Source organism: Echinops telfairi, unplaced genomic scaffold (genome assembly GCF_000313985.2).
Source record: "Echinops telfairi isolate 266 unplaced genomic scaffold, ASM31398v2 ScPeMD7_1713;HRSCAF=2227, whole genome shotgun sequence".
Taxonomy (NCBI): Eukaryota; Metazoa; Chordata; class Mammalia; order Afrosoricida; family Tenrecidae; genus Echinops; species Echinops telfairi.
In genome coordinates this window covers 10,337,299-10,354,789 of record NW_022105611.1, presented here as the reverse complement: position 1 = coordinate 10,354,789, position 17,491 = coordinate 10,337,299, and the positions used below count along the sequence as shown (strand labels likewise).

Sequence of the window (17,491 nt, the reverse complement as noted above, 5' to 3'; positions counted from 1 at the left end):
ATTTATCAAGGGCTCATGAGGGAGGGCAGATGGGGGAGGGAGGGGGAAGAAATGGGGAGCTGATATCAGGGGCTCAAGTGGGAAGATGATAATGGCAGCATATGTGCAAATGTGCTTGACACACTGGATGAATATATGGATTATGATATGAACCGTAAGAGCCCCCAATAGAAATATTTAATAAAAGAGGTAGGAAGGGGGGGGGTGGGGGGAGATCATGTTTCAACAGATATTTGCTGAATTTAAGTGAATTGTCTTTAAAACCTTTATTTTTATAATAAATTAAGATGGGTTCCTGAGAAATGCTGGTAAACTGGTGTTTGTAAATTAATTGGGAAAATTCATGCAATAATCAGAACACAGTATTTAGCAACTCTACAGATTTCACACTGAATGTTATATATACTTGTACCAGTGCACACTATTTTAAAATGTATTGTTTTAGTTCATTACCAAACACAAAACAAAAACAGTTAATAAAAGCAAAATTCTAGTACTATGATGCCACGTTAAAAATTCAAACAACTTTTATTATATATGAAAATGCAAGTTGAATGCAATATGGAGTATATAGGCTTGGAACATGTTTTCAAATCCGTAGCATAAAGAAGTCCTGGTTTAAACAGTATTGAGTTTAAGCAAACAAGAAAACGTTGGTTCAGTTTCTATGAAGTAGAAACTATCGATAGGAGGCAAAATAGCCTCGTTATCATAAAGCAATCGGGTTTTGAAGAACAGCTTTTCAACATCACAAAAGTAATTAGATCTTATGCTAAAACACTTCTTTTCAGTCCAAAATGCTTTAAGTAATCTTGTTACCAATCCTTAATGTAGTGTCCTAAGCAGCCAAGAGCCACAGCAAAAGAACAATATGGTAGTTCTGTTATTTCCAGATTCTATAAAATCCCAAGGCTATTGCGAGGCAAGTAAACACCGAGGCTGTGGACAGAAGTTACATCACCAGTCAAGTATTTGTGATAATTTTGCAGAGATAAAATGAATAACATCATTTTTCAATCTTAAAAAAAGAGCAAATTAGGGGAAATATGACGTTTTTACTCTAGGGTTTTCATGCCCCTAAAACAAAGGTCGGAAAACTGCGGCTCTCAAGTTCTATGTGGGGATCTTGGTATGTACATGTGGCTCTGAAGTAAAATTGAACATGAAAATAAAACGATCATAGTTTCACTTATAAAATTCTAAAAGGATATTACTCAGATAATGGTGATTTCGTTTGTAAAAATATATTTATGGCTCTCGAATAATTTTTAAATTGTTGTAAGGGACAGGTTTGGCTCTTCTTTCTCAAAAGTTTGCCAACCCCTGCTCTAGAAAATAAAACTAAAAACAACGGATATCCTTAAGGATGGGATTGCTCAGGCTTAAATGTTTCCTGTGTTTAAGAAAACCATGTAGTTTGTCTGTTAGAATCCATAAACAGCATTTAAAGTCCTTAGCATTAGCCCTTTTCACAGTGTTAACTTCAAGTAAGTATAAACTCTAACTTTAGAGCCTCTAGTAAATGAAAGCTTCCTTGCCTACGTTCGGTATTTCAGGTAGTAAACAGACATCTGTATCACGCACACAATATAACTTTGCCTTCTGGGTACATTTAAAGGTCATATCTCTCATTTAATATGTCTACTAACATTTTACAAACTAAAATATGAAGCTTTAGTGGAAACTCTTCAAAAAACTCAAATGAAGTAGAAGTTAAAAGGCAGAAAGGGCATCGGATTTTAATAGTTAATACATCACCTGCTCTGTGTTACCTCACCTTGGGTGGATGTCCTTTAAGAAGCCAAAAATGTGTGAGGCTTTTAGGAACTCTCCAGTTTCAAATTTGTTCCAATAGTCATGAAAAGATTTTTTAAAAGAAACTGGGAGATTAAGCGTAAATTCATATGACTAAAAACAGAGAAGTTACGTCTTTCAAAGTAACTTTAGACCAAGCTCACTGCCAGCAAGTTTATCCCAATTCATATCGACTCTATAGGACAGGGTAGAATTGCCCGAGGGTTTCTGAGACTTTTGACTTTTTAGGGAGTAGAAGCCTCATCTTTCTTCCTTTCAAAGTAAAATTCTTATGTGGTCCCAGGAAAAAGGATGAAGTCTTTCTAGGATAGAGCATATGATCGAGAACCGATGGTACTGAAGGAAGATGTTAAAGCTGCACTGATGGCATTAGCCTTCTCCTTCCTCCCCAGGTCCCCTCCCCGCACCAAATGCTCTAGGAATTGATGGAATACAAATTGAAATGTTTCAAGCTGATGAAGCATTGGAAGCACTCACTTGTCTATGCCAAAACATTTGGATGACAGCTAGCTACCTGGGCAATTTTGTTTTTAAAAATCCTTTCATGAATATATGAGTGGAAGAAATCCTTTATTTGTTCCCATCCCAAAGGTGATCCAACAGAATGTAAAAAGATAGTCATACATTGACAAGGAGCTGCCAGAAATTCGGGCCAGCTTCAGAAAAGGATGTGGAACAAGGGATATCATGGCTAATGTCAAATGGATCTTGGTTGAAAGCAGAGAATGTTTAGTTGTGTTTAATCGACTATCCCAGGGCTTCAACACTTCAGTGTGCTCATGTGGAACCTGTCCATGGACCAAAGTCAGCTGTGTAAACAGAACAAGGAGTACTAGATGGTTTAAAATCAACAAAGGTGTGTGTCAGGTTGTACCCTCTCACCATACTTAGTCTGTATGCTGAGCAAGTCATCAGAGAAAGTGGATTGTATGAAGAACTTGGCATCAGGATTGGAGGAAGGCTTAATAACCCGCAATATGCAGATGAATAACCTTTGTTTAAAGTGAGCAGGATTTGAAGGACTTGCTGATGAAGAGCAAGGATTTCAGCCTTCAGTATGGATAACAACTCAAAGAGAGCATAAGTCCTCACAACTCGGTCAGTAGGTGATATCATGATAAACGGAGAGAAGATTGAAGCTGCCAATTGCTTCACATGCATGTCTGCTCCTGTAAAGATTTCCAGTCATGGAAACCCTAAAAAGGATTGCTCTTAGTTGGAATAGGCTAGATACCAGTGAGTTTGGGATTTATAGATTTAATTAATGTCTTAAATGGATCCAAGGGATCCTAGAATATCTGAGATGTTGGCAGTAATACAATGTCTTATAAACTCCTCCTGTGCAACAGTGACCCTGAGGGGCCATTTAGATGCCTTCTAGGGTTTTTTGAAGTGGAACTAAGGGGATAATCTCCCTTGGCTGTGCAAACCGGAACAATGGGGGCCTGGGGCTGCTGCATGGGCTGCTACTTCTACGGATAGCAGTTTGAACCCACAAGCCACTCTTTAGGTGAAAGTTGAGGCTCTCCTCTTTTGGAGATTTACAGCCTGAAAAACCCTATGCAAGGTTGCTATGAGTTGGAATCAACTCAGTGACAGCATGTTTGGTTTTGGAAATGTAGTTTAATGCATATAAGTGTCCCACTTAGCTAAAATTCACAGACTATTTTTGATCATGAGCAAAAAAATGGGTGTAAAAAAATCCCAGTTTAGCTTTCACAGTACCAGAGTTAAAGACCTTATATTTCCTCTGGAGAAGAAATCTTTGCTCAAATCTTAATCAATTTGGTTATAAGGTTCTGAGTATGTATCAGTCTGCCAGGACTCTTAGTTTAGGAGTATACATGCAACTTGAACTAGCTTAGGCATAAAAGGGAATTTAGTTACTCCAACTGAATTATGGAAGGGCAGGGATTGTTAGAATTCAATATTTTGTCTCTGAATATCTACCTTATTTTCTTAAATCAATTTCCTGGATGGAAAGTAAATTTTACCTTTTCACTTGTAGAACACCAGGTGTATCCTTACATTATTTTGTACTTGTGCTTTCATATGTTGTTTTCTACTACTAAGTTGTGGAATCACCTATGATACACTTCAAGCTTTCCAGGGACCACGCTACGAAGGAGCTGTGATAGCTACTGCTCTTCTGTCCTGCTGTGCTGACAGAGCTCCTTGGGAGAGAGGAGCTAACAGATCTGAAAATTAAACAGCAGTAATTTCTTTGAAAAATAGCTTACCTGCAAGATAACGGATTGTATCAAGTTTGTTAGACTCCATTAGTGTTTTTAAGGAGGCAATTTCAGTGTCAATTTTATTACTGGTTTCTGAAATAACACTTTTGGTTTGGTTATCCTGTAGAAAACAATAACAGAATTTTCCATTCTGTATTATGAACAAAACATTTTTATATTATAAATACTTATGGGATAACTATGCATCACAAAGTCTTAACTGGGGAAGCACAGTAGGAACAAGGTGGTATAAAAAATTCACATTAAATGAACACTACAAACTAATGAAACACAACTCTTCCACTTTGATATTTGGAGACCACTTGGGCTTACCATATACCTTACACCTTCAACTGAAAGCCTTCTAAACAAACCACTGCTGTTGAGATAATTCTGACGCACAGCAATCCTGCAGAAAAACAGAACTTCTCCATAGGGTTTGGTTTCTGAGGCCATACATATTTATGGACATAAGACGGCTTCAACTTTCTCCTTTGGAGTGGTTGGTGGGACCGAACCTCTTGGTTAGTAGCCCAATACTTAACACACTGTGCCATCAGGGTTCCTCAATAGCCTCAGGGTAATGTATAAAAGTGGATAAAACAAGAAGCACATCAACCATTACAAAAATCATGAGGATGGCACAGGACTGGTCAATGTTTCATTCTGTTGTATTTAAGCTTCTCTATGGGTTGAACAGATTTGACGGCACAACAATGGGTAACCTACCAGACCATCAAGTTGGGCTGCTAACTGCAAGGTTCTTCAGGATAAAGGAGAAGCTTTCTACTCCAGACACTGTGTCTTAGAGACCCGTGGGAGTCAGTTCTCTGTTTTGTAGGGTGTTATGAGTCAGAATCAACTCATGGTAGTCAGTTTTTCAATTAACAACAGCATTGTTATTAATTTTCAGCTTGTAATAATAACCTTTTGTCTGAATGTAGTTGCAAACAGTTGTGACGTTTATTTCATAAAATTTAGCCTTTTCTTGGGGGAGGGGCAAGCACAAACTTTACTCTCAGAACTATTATTTTATGTGTATAAAGTCCTTGGGATAACACAGTTCAAATTTGAAATATATTCTGCAAAATAGCCAGGTTTATAATAAGACCAAAGGAGCTGGCTGAAATATGTGATGGCCAACATGAAGGTTATGTGTATAGGAGCTGAGGGGTAGGAGAAATTATTAGAGGGGACCTGGTACTCAGAAACTACCTGTGAGAGAAACTGTCGATTTCTTGTTTTGCCTCCTGTATCTGGTCAAGAAGTGAGAGAACAGGATCTTTAGGGCAAATGGGACCTTCCCTTCTATCACATTACAAGCCAAAAAAAAGAAAAAAAAGATGCTTCTTCTGTTAAGACTAGAGACCAAATGGCTTTTAACTTTTAACCAAAGGATTAGGCTGAGTCAGAAAAGTGGGGTTTTAGGTCCATCATAGAGATCAGGCAATGATTACAATTTAGGGTTCCCGAGAAGGCACGTAAATAGTTAGGAGTTGAGAACCTAGGTTCATACCCCCACTCTAACTCTTAAGAACTGGGTAACCTTAATTTTCCTGAGCCTCCTTTTCCAAATGGAAATAAGCATTCCTACCTCATAGAGGCTGATTTGAGGATTAAATGTGTTAATAGGCTGAAGTAAAACCTAGAATACATAATAAACACTCAGTAAGTATTAACCGTATATACTCGAGTATAAGCTGACCCGAATATCAGCCAAGGCATCTAATTTTACCACAAAAACTACATTAAAAATGTGCTGACAAGGAACTATATGTGACCTCCTCCCTGGGGGACGGACAACAGAAAAGTGGGTGAAGGGAGACGTCGGACAGGGCAAGATATGACAAAATAACAATTTATAAACTATCAAGGGCTCATGAGGGAGTGGGGAGCAGGGAGGGAGGGGAAAAATGAGGACCTAATGCAGAGGGTTTAAGTGGAGAGAAAATGTTTTGAGAATGATGAGGGCAATGAATGTACAAATGCGCTTTACACAATTGATGTGTGTATGGATTGTGATAAGAGTTGTATGAGCCCCTAATAAAATGATTTTTAAAAATGTGCTGAAAAACTTGGCTTATGCACGAGTATATATGGTACTATTATTTAAAAAATTTAAGAGAAGCATTTATTTAAATGCCAACTATGGATCATTTTTAGGAATATACTGAATTCTTGTTTTTGAAAGTTATTTTCTATGCCAAAATAGTCCCTCCCCCCTCCCCCCTTAAGTATGCTATGTAGAAGGAGCCCTGGTGGCATAATGGGTTACCTGCTGAGCTACTAACCACAAGGTTAGCAGTTCAAAACTACCAGCTGGCGAAAGAGGAGACTTTCTACTCCTGTAAAGAGTTACAGTCTCAGAAATCCACAGGGGCAGTTCTAATCTGGCCTCCAGGGTCGATGAAAGAACTGACCCAGTGGCGATGAGGTTTTTTTTTAATGGTATATGGAAAGTGTGTTTCTGACTTAGAGGTCAAGTGTTACTACTATCTACCTAGTGGCAGCCTCCTAAGCATGTTGACTGTAACAGCTTTGTGGAAAACATGGGTTCTATAGGGCAGGTTAGCTTCTAAAGTCCAAAATATGGGATAAATAAAAACAGATATATGAAGCAAAAAAGCTCTTCAAGAGAGACATTTTTATGATAGTAGCTTACCTTTTTGGTAAATTCTGTGGTTACTTCCATAAGTTTCTTTTGTTGATCTGTAAACTAAAGGATATGAGACAGTAGGTGGTTAAAAGAAATAAATAAATGTAGGGAATTATAAAAGGACTTGGTCTTACCCTTAAAAAAAACATGCAATAAACTCAGGAGATGTGTAACCTCTATATGCATTGGATAACCTAGGGCTTGTTAAAACAGCTTGCTGCTTCCCTGGACATGTCAAACGCTAAGAATCTACCTTTCTAACAAGTTCACAGGTAATTCTGATGCTGCTGATCTGGGGACCACAATGTCAGAGCCTCTGTCTGCACACTACTACCCATTCACCAAATCGTGAGGGATTTAACGGAAGTCAGCTGGTAAACTGCCAGCCCTAGAGTCTCCCAGGGCAGCTCACGGGAGACAAGTTTCAACGCTGAGGAGCATAAACTAGTTCCCAAAACATGTCTCTGGACACGGGTGCAGGGCAGAGAACCAAAGAGGGCACCGTTCCAAAACATCTTCCTTTCTGCTCAAAGAGGGCTCCCTGCAGATTGCCCCAGCAAGAAAAGGAGGCTGGCAGAATGAAATTCAGGGAGGTGGGGGAGCTTAAGGTGCACACACCTGACCTTGTGGTGTGAAGAACGCAGAGGGAAAAATAGGAACTCTGAATCAACAAGGTGCTTTTATTTAAAACTCCGGGACATACAAAATACTGGTAGGTATAAAAATGTTAGCGCTAACATCCCTGCCCCGGGGAGCAGATGCTTCTTAAATAAAATCCTAATGAAAGCAAAAAAAAAAGACACAGTAACTAAGAAAGTAAGTGAACTAAGAAAGCACACTACCATATCTGTTACTCTGCTCCTTTCCAGGTTGATGTCTAGTTTATTATCTGCTCTGATTCGGCTGGTTTCATTCTTTAAAGAAAAAGAAAAAGGTTAAAAAATATTCTTCAATAAAATATTCTGAAGTGGGAAAAAATTTTACTTACTATCAGTTGCTGTTTAACTTGGTCTAATTCAGTTTTCATTTTCTAGGTGTAAAAGATATCACAATTAGCATTAAAAGACTTTCTTATTGATTCAGAAATTCTGAACCCCTGAATTAGCAAAACTTGGACAATCTCTAGATTACTAAGGCAGAATTTAAAAAAGAAAAATTAAGTAACAAAACAACCCCCCCCAAAAGCTACCCCAAACCCATATAATTCAGAAAATAATTTTTATGACCAAAACAGTAGAAAATACATTTAAGTTCCAGAATTAAATTTTCTTAAAAATAACTTTCTGAATTAAAAATTTTAAAATCATTTTATTAGGGGTGCATACAACTCATCACAATCCATACATACATCAATTGTGTAAAGCACATTTGTACATTCATTGCCCTCATCATTCTCAAAACATTTGCTCTCCACTTAAGCCCCTGGCATCAGCTCCTCTTTTTTTTCCCCCTCCCTCCCCCCTGCATGAGCCCTTGATAATTTATAAATTGTTTATTTCGTCATATCCTGCCCTGCCCGAGACCCTTCACCCACTTTTCTGTTGTCCAACCTCAGGGAGGAGGCCACATATAGATCCTTGTAATTGGGAGGCTCATACAACTCTTATCACAATCCATATATCCATCTGTTGTGTCAAGCACATTTGTTGCCATCATCATTTTCAAAACATTTTCTTTCTACTTGAGCCCTTGGTATTAGCTTCTCATTTTTCTCCCTCCTTCCCCCACCCTCCCTCATGAACCCTTGATTATTTATAAATTATTATTTTTTAAGCCTACAAATTTAATAACTTAAAATTCTGACTTAATTCTAAGAACTTATGTTTATCTAAGTGACAAAATATCTTAAGTGATGAAAGTACAGGATCAAGTAAATACAAAATACTTTATTACTTTCAGCTCTATGATTAACTATACAGTATATCTAAAACCTGTTAATAACCATGTACATTGCTATTTGATTCTATTAACAAAGTAGGATGCTTATGAAATGTTATTTTATTAGTAATAATTTAAAACTTGCTCCACCTCATTCTCAGCTCTCAGATTTGCAAATTCACTTTTCTCTAGGATGACCATATCTTTTCTAATGGAGTCCAAATGTGCCATTAGCTGTTGTACTGTTATTTCCTAGAAAAGAAAATAACTTAGTAATCTATGGAATGCTATTCCTTTACAGAATTATGCTTTTCTAATATGCAATGTTAACTGTTGGTGACTAAGTTAAAAACCACAACAAAACTTATAAAGCCTACAAATGTGGAATAACAAAACGGAAACTAAGCTTTAAGGAAAAGAAAGTATTTTCCAATGAAGAGAAGTAAACGTTTTAATGAAAAGAATCCCAATGAAATACTTGTCGGTGTTGTCAAGTTGGTTCCGACTCATAGTGACCCTGAGAGTCAACATAACAGACCTTTGAGTCAACAGAACTGCCAGGTCCTGCACTAGCCTCACGATTGTTGTTGAGCCCTCTGTTGCAGCCACTATGTCAATCTGTCTATCTTCCTCTTTTTCTCTGCCCGACTTGACTAAGCATGATATCCTTTTCCAGAGACTGGTCTCTCCGGACAAGATGTCCACAGAATGTGAGATGAAGTCTTGCCACCCTTGCCCCTAAGGAGCACTCTGGCCACACCAATTCCAAGGCAGATTTGTCTTTTCTTTTGGCAGTTCATGTTACTTTCATAATTTGTTTGTTCTTTTGGAAGTCCATGTACTTTCAATATTCAAATGCATTGATTCTTGAATCTGGTCTTCCTTATTCAATGTCCAACTTTCACATGCGTCTGAGGGGACTGAAATACGCAGCTTAGGTCAGGCGCACTTTGGTCCCCAAAGTGACGTTCTTTGTGCTCTTCAACACTTCAGAGACTTTGTGCAGTAGATTTACCCAATGTAATGTGTCATCTGATTTGATAAAATGCTTAATGTTGTTATCTCCCATTGCTGCTGTGCTTTCGAGGGCTTTTTACCATTGGAAAATTGTAGGATCTTGGGTAAGACCTGGTAGAATCCAGGCAGTAAAACAAAATCAAAACCACTCACTGGCATCAAGTCGACGCTGACTCATAGCCACCCTGCAGGACCAGTATAGAACTGCCCCTGTGAGTTTCTGAGATTGTAACTCTATGGGAATAGAAAGCCATTTCTGCTGAGGAGCAGCTGGTGGCTTTGAACTGCTGACCTTGCAGTTAGCAGCCCAATGCATAACATTATGCCACTAGGGTTACTTAACAGTAAAACAAAATTGGTAGAAGTATGAGTTAGTTAATTGTGCCAGCCTGGCCAATAATCACATGTGGGGCTGGTTGAAAGGCGGAGGGATAAATGGGTGGTGACGCCTCGCCTTTCTAGTTCTCGGGTCTCTTGTTTTGTGATGGTGGCATCGGGTGAAGCTGCCTCAGCAGTTCCCTGCTTCAGCTTGCAAGATTGACTTCCTACAAGACATCCCCAAGGAGAAGCCGCATGGATCTATCCCGATGCAGCCCTGGGTGCTGGAGCAGCCGTGTGGAGACCCCTGCCAGTGCTGAGATGCTTACACGTTCACTGACTCAGCTTTCCTCCTGCAGTCGGCACCATTGCCTCTGTTTTGTGAGGTGAAGGACTTTGTGGACTGGTGTTGGGTATGGGTTAATGTTGGACTTGTGGGCTTGGGCAGCATTGGGTTGGGATGTTTTCGTGATGCACCTTTTCTTTGCATAAAACTCTCTCTTATACATGAGTTGCTGTGGATTTGTTTCTCCAAAGTACCTAGACTAATACATAGTATTTAAATAACAGCTTTTTTGTCAGTATACTGTACCGTATATACTTGAGTATAAGCTGACCTGAATATCAGCCGAGGCAACTAATTTTACCACAAAAACTGCACTAAAAATGTGCTGAAAAACTCGGCTTATACACGAGTATAAAATTACTTTGCTGAAATCCTTAGATATTTTTTCTACAGTTGACACTACAAAGAATATGTAATAGAAAACATGGTTGGCTTCTACCTGATAAGATATATAAGCTTTTGTTTCGCTAGAGACATTTTTGTAGAAATATTAAGGCAGCCTTACAAAGAAAATAAAAATGTTACCATTAAACTTCTTAAAATTAGGTAAGCTTGTAAACTATCTCCTTTACCAACAGGGTTTAAAAACTCATTTACTCCCTCACTGCCACAAAACAAGAACGGGATCCTAAGCTGGAATACACATCTTCCCCAAGAACAATCTTTAGATGATGGCAAAGCTACAGAAAGTACTAGTTCAAACTGTGGGTTCTGGAGTCAGGCTGTCTAGGTTTGAATCCCAAACCCTGTGAGACTTGGGGGAAGGTATATAACAGTATTGGCCTGCTTTCATCTGTAAAATGAAAATAAAAATACCCTGGGCGGTGTAAACAGTAACACACTCAACTCTCAGTGGAAAGGCTGATGGGTCACCTCCATCCAGAGGTGTGTCCGAAGACTTATCTGGAGAGCTGCCTCCAAAAGGTCAGGCCGGAAAGCCCAGTGCAAGAGTTCGACTTTGCCCCTCGAAGGTTTTCTAGGCTGTAAACTTTATGGAAGCAGATCTCCAGCCTTTTCTCCTACAGAGCAGCTGGTTCGTTTGAACCACTGATCTACTACTGTCATTCCAAGGTACCTTATTCAGAAGAGGCTTCAAAGAGTTCCTGGAAAAGTGAATGAAACGATAATGGAATTTCTTTTCATGAACTTTTTGAAGCCTCCTTGTATTATTATAGAAAACCTTAAAATTTGAAGAGAAAATCCTATCATTGAAAATTTCAGCAAATCCGTATAGCTTTTAGGTTAGCTTTGGGGAAATTAGATGGAAAAGAAAGAATGCATTACCTGTTGGGCTTGAGTGACCATTTCCTTATAGATAGTGTCCAAGCTGACATTTGATAAACTGCTTAGGACTGATACGATGGTTTCTGCTTGTGCTTTGTCAAATCCTGTAAGCAGCAAATATTCGTATTTTTTTAAAGTGCCCAGCTTTACGAGAATAGACAGAATCAATTTCCTCAATAGTTAAATTTACTCTAAAAATGTTCATAATTTAAAAATTGGCAGATAATGCTAAATTAGTCTTTTAACTTTCAGTTCTTACTGGTTTCTTACCCTGCATCTATATCAAAACTGGCTATTCCTTGTTTTAATTATTGACTATATAACTAGCATAAAGATGGTATTGTATTATTTTGATTTTTACATAAAGTCTGCATTTCCTTAGTTGGTAATGAGGTCAACCATGTTTACATATATTTATTTTTTATTTGTTTGTTTTCTGTGATTATAGTCTTTACTTATTAATAAGAACTCTTGTTATATAAACAAAGTAGGTTCACATCATTTGTGCTAACATTTTAAACTTTATGTATGATACCTTTTGATATGCAGATTTAAATGGGTCTGTAATCAGCTATCAGCCTTCTGTCACTACTTTGGAATTTTATGTCTTCCTTGCTTTGAGGAAATAGTCTGAACCCTAGTATTTGGTAATTTTGTCTTTCCTTTTTATCTTAGTTTTTAATTTATCTGGGTTTTTTTATGAAGGCTGCATTATTATTTTTATTTTTTGTAATGGCTAGTCATTTATGTCTGTTATCCAATAGGCCCTTCTTCCCTAAATTTGAAATGCCTTTTCACATGCTAAATTCACATACAGGCTCACAGAGTTCTTGGAAAAATGCAATTAAGATATAGTAGATTTTTCCCCATAAACTTTCCCTTGTATACACACATATATATATATTCATATACATGAAGAAGCTTCAAACATTTTGTGGAAAGAAGGAATTGAAAGACAATGGAATTTTTTTTTTTTAAGATCATTTTATTGGGGATGGGGTGGGGAGTTAAGCCCTTTCTTCCTCACTGGAGAGAACTGTGCTTTTGAACTGCTGACCTGGCCATTCAAAGCTCAGTACATAACCACTCTGCCACCAGGGCTCCAGACAACGGAATTTTTACACAGACTTTTTGAAGCCCTCTTGTATGTTGTTTCTGAATTTTATTCCTTTCTGTTAAATCTACTTTTCTATTCCTGTACCAATAAATTTCACTTAAATGGCTGCTTTAACATCTGGTAATTAAATAATAATATTTCTTCCACATTTATACCTCAGTGTGGACTTTAATATCACTTGCAAACTAGTTTTTCTTTTCATTTTTACATTCTGGTAACTAGAAGCATTCTGCACATACACTTTTATATTACTTTTTCACTTAATACATCTTGAGCATTTCTTAGCAAAAATTCCTTATGCAATACCATTTTTAATGACTAAAATATTCTGCCCCTCTAGCTAACACTTTCAGCTGTTCCTACTAGGATCTTGGCTAGGTGATTTACTATGAGTGTTGTTTACTTTCAAGAAAGCTGTTTTCTCACCATGACTTTCCAAGTCCTGAACCAGGGCGTGGGTATCAAAAGTTAACTTCCGTTGCTCTAAAGGAGTTATGTCCACTTGCCTAACATCATATCCGTCCTTGGTTGTAGTGGTTAAAAAGTCTGAAAAGACAATAGTTACATGACAAAAATAATAATTTATAAATTATCAAAGGTTCGTGAGGCAGGGGAAAAATGAGCTGATACCAAGGGCTCAAGTAGAAAGCAAAGGTTTTGAGAACAATGATGGCAATAGATGTACAAATGTGCTTGACACAATGGATATATGTATGGATTGTGATGAGTTGTATGAGCTCCCAATAAAATGATTTTTTTTAAAAATTGACAACCTCACAATATAAAAAAGACAAAAAAACGAGTTTTCTTATTGGAGCAACTAAGAGAGGAATCACATTTAAGGTTCTACAGGATTTTTCATATACACTTAGTTCCATGTATCTCAAGCAACCTACCTTACTCGGTGTTCCTTTTATCTGAAAGTCTTTCCAAACACCTATGCCCTACTCCCAAAAAACAAACTCATTGCCAGTCGATTCTGAATCATAGCGACCCCATGGGGCAGAGCAGACGCCTGTGTTTCTGAGGCTGTTCAGACAGGAGCAGAGAGCCTCATCTTTCTCAAGCAGAGCAGCTGGTGGTTTCAAAGGACTGACCGTCCAGTTAGCTGCTTACCAGGGCTCCTGGGAAGTCTATAGTGTGCAATCATAAACCTCAAATGCTTTGGTATCACTAATCATTTCCAATTACTGCCCACATCTCCTCTTTGCTCGGGAGAAACCTTCTGTAGAGCTCATTCATTCACTGCCATTACCTAAAGCAGCCTTCTCTCCTCCCATTCTTACACATTTAGTTTATTTCCTACATAATTCTCAGCTTTAATCTGGCATTATCTTGCTTGTTGTCTCTCTGAACCAGAATGTGTTGCAAGGCCTTGAGTCTTTACTGTATCTCCACCTTTACGTAGTAGGATCAAAGTATTTTATTGTTGAATCAATGTAAGAATTTAATTTTAACTCTTAAATCATTTACTGGTGTCAACGCAGGAACCTTTGGAATAATTTTTCACTTTTGAAATGAGGTTTTTATCTTCCTTCAATAAATTCTCAACTTTTAATCTAAACATAATAGTATTTTTTCCATATATATTTCTGATGACTTTCACTAAAAGATATTTGCTATTGTGATTTTGCTCATATACCATGTATTAAAGAAGTTAACTTTTAATTAGCATAACTAACAATGAACACAAGTACTATAGGAGATACTTTAATTCTACCATGACACTTTTTCATACAGGTTTACATTTGCTTATGTCTCAGTCACTAGCAGTCAGCAGGTCATCTGACTTCAAAGTTCATGTGCTCTCTTACTGACTTTGACTGTGGTTGGGTGAAGGCTTACAGACCAAATCAGTTTTCCACTCAATTCACACACGTCATTGGTGCAATCCCACAATATATAACATCCTTTATTCCACTTCATCCCATTCCTCCTTTCCTAACACTTTGTTCAAGGGTAAATGCTGCCATGTCGATCTCCATGGTTGATTATTCTAAAGTGTGTGTACCTCCCTGGTGTTACCCTTCCCCTTACACAAGAGTGCTTCAGTTGGTGGCAAAATGGAACTAAAAGGTAGAATTTTTCCGTGACTTTTTTGAAGCCTCCTACTATTTGTCTGAAAATTGAACCACAAGGGTAAGTTCAGTTTCAGACCTGACTGGTGGCTAAGGGTCACAGTCTCAAGGGTTCTACCAGGCTTAATCCAACCAGTAGGTCTGGTCTTTATGATGTTGTTTTGTTCCATATTTCCTCCCCGCTCTATCTACGATTTTTGAATGTGATCCCTTTCAGAGCAGTTGTTAGTGGTAGCTGGGCAACATCTAGTTTTTCTGGTCCCAGCGTCTTGGAGACTGCCAATCTCATGGTCCATTAGTCTAATTGTTTCCATGCACCTTCAGCTTGAGTTACTCTTCTTTCCAACCGAGTCCCAAGGTTACACCTAACATGGATGCTAATGGGCTTTTAGGGCCCCAGTCATGTTCTACTCAATAAAAAACGATGGAGAGAGAACATTCTTTGTGGACTCCATTGCCAGCTAACCCTGGTGTCTGAGACTCTGGCCCTGAGTCCCCAGGTGCTGTAACTCATTGTCTCAGGGTGTTTGGTTCAGTTTATGATCTCTGTCATTGTATGCTGTGTCTCCTATTGATCATGAACCAATTAATGTATTCATCCAGGTACTTAGAAGACATAGCTGTGACCATAAGCATAACTACTTTTCTGTTAGTCTATCATAAAGCAAATGTCATTCCTTCCTATTCATCTTTTCAATCGATCCAGAAATGGGAGATTCAAGTCTACATAGAGGTACCTTGGAAGTTACAAGTGGTTTTAATATCTTAAAAAATAAAGTCCACTGTAATGTGGACTTAGGTTTAACAAGCAATTGCATCACCAACTGCCCTGTGAATGATGCTAGCAGCAAAAATGCTGTTTTACAGACAGGTCAACATCTCCAGCCTTCCTTGCCTGGAGCTGGTTGGAGTCAAGTGAAGCACCAAGTTTAAAATGGCACAAATAAATGTGGAGCTGGAGAGCGGCAGATGCCTTTGGATGCTGTTCATTTGGTGATTGGAGGATTAAGGAATTAAGGGATTCAGGAATGCTAATGTTGTACTAGTTTGGCAGGTGTGTGTCTTCGAAAATAAAGACCACAGAAACACCTTTTTAAAGCCAGATGTTCTTTAGAACACAATGCAAACAACCATGTGCCAGCCAAGTGGGTGGCATGGAAGTCTGAATAGATCACGAAAGAGGCAAACTTCTTTACATTTGCACCCGAGAACTGCATAGAAAAGGGACACAGAAGCCTGGCGTGAACACCCGGCCGGCCTTCAGAAACTCGCTTTCAGTTGAGACCCTCGGTCCTTATTTCGGTCCGGGTCCTTCCCGCCCCCCGGTCTGGAGAGGAGGGCGTGGCCCCCCGGCCCGGGATCCCCGGAAAAGGCACGCCACGCGGGCATCACTTCCCGACAGCGCAGCTCGGGTATCCGTGACACGCCGCCTAGTCTCACCTCTCCGCAGGGCCGGCGAGAAACGCCTGCGGGGTGAAAAAATCCGGTAGCCCCCGCAGCCTTCACAGCGGAGGAACTGCAAAGCCCAGCGACTCATTTCGTGCCGTTTCCCCGCGGGCGCGATGCGGAAGTCTGCATGACTCACACGCTCAGGCTTTTGGGAAAGATGGTTTGGTCACCGCGGGAATGCTGGGAAATGTAGTTCCCAGCGCGGCCACAAACGCGCGACCAGGCTCGAAACCGGGGTCCCTTAGTGGACGGAGCCGGAGTTCATCAGCATGGCTGGGCTTCTCTGGCTTCTCCCACGGTCTCTTCCCCACCCGGGCACACCGTTACCGCGCGGAGAAAACGGAACCTCGTTGGAGAGCCTTCCGGTGCCCGTGTCTCGGCAACGAAGTGCGTACTACAGCAAGCACCCCGCCACAGAAGGGCCAACCACGACGCGCTTGGGGCGGCGGGGAGGAGGGGCTGAACTACCACCGGCAGTGTGGGGTTTGTAGTCTTTGGGGGTTGAGCGTGCCAGGGGCTCGCACAGTGCCCAGGCTTTCTGGGAACTGTAGGCCTTCTTTTTGTTTCACCATTCTGCTACTTCGCCCTCCGGTGCACTGGAGGGGCATTACTACCCTGTTTCCCCGAAAATAAGACAGTGTCTTATATTAATTTTTGCTCCTAAAGATGCGCTAGGTCTTATTTTCAGGGGATGTCTAATTTTTCCATGAAGAATACGGTACACATTTATTGTTGAACAGAAAAGGAAATTTATTACTTGGATACGGTATGGTAGTAGTTATCATAAACCAGCTCAACCAGACAAACTGAATCCTACAGTATCAAGAATTTCTTGTTACTCCTGCCGCAGCAGGCTGCAGCTTGTCCGGCTGCAGCGCGGCTCTCTGATTAAAAGAGACCTCGCACTTCCTGTCTGCTTCGGCTGCGCCGCGGCCCACAGTGAGCTGCGCCTGCTACAGTCCAGAGTTACCGTAGCTTGGGGGGCTTATTATCGGGGTGGCCTTATTTTCTGGGAAGTATTATTTTCGGGGAAACACGGTAGTTGACTAAATTCCTCCCGCAAACATTCAAGCCCAAACTCACTGCCCTAAATTGAATTTTACTCAAAGGGGTCTTGAAGGACAGAGTAAAACTGCTCGGATGGGTTTCCAAGACTAACGCTTAAAAGAAAAAAAAGATAAATAAGTAAGTAAGTAAGTAAATAGATAGATAGATAAATAAATAGATAAAACATTTTACTGGGATGCAGTCCGCATCATAGAATTAAATAGTTCAATCATACCAAGAATTGTACAATCA

At 39.6% G+C, this 17,491-nt stretch overlaps 1 protein-coding gene across 3 annotated transcripts; it reads right to left on the bottom strand.

Moving 5' to 3' along the window:
* Nucleotides 1-504: 504 nt before the first annotated feature.
* On the bottom strand, nt 505-16,537 carry CCDC90B (coiled-coil domain containing 90B). Of its 3 annotated transcripts, XM_004708860.4 has the most exons (9): nt 16,184-16,530; nt 13,092-13,211; nt 11,549-11,652; nt 8,734-8,835; nt 7,694-7,735; nt 7,548-7,619; nt 6,712-6,765; nt 4,056-4,170; nt 505-939 (listed from the first exon to the last, which is right to left on the bottom strand). In XM_004708860.4, the coding sequence occupies exons 1-9, from the start codon at nt 16,278-16,280 to the stop codon at nt 884-886; spliced, it is 762 nt and encodes a 253-aa protein (XP_004708917.2). In that variant the 5' UTR covers nt 16,281-16,530; the 3' UTR covers nt 505-883. The 3 variants fall into 3 exon arrangements, with proteins under 3 accessions (XP_004708917.2, XP_045149158.1, XP_045149157.1); XM_045293223.1 differs by lacking the exon at nt 8,734-8,835 and having other exon boundaries at nt 16,184-16,534; XM_045293222.1 differs by lacking the exons at nt 505-939; nt 4,056-4,170 and adding an exon at nt 5,521-5,694 and having other exon boundaries at nt 16,184-16,537.
* Between the last annotated feature and the right edge of the window lie 954 nt (nt 16,538-17,491).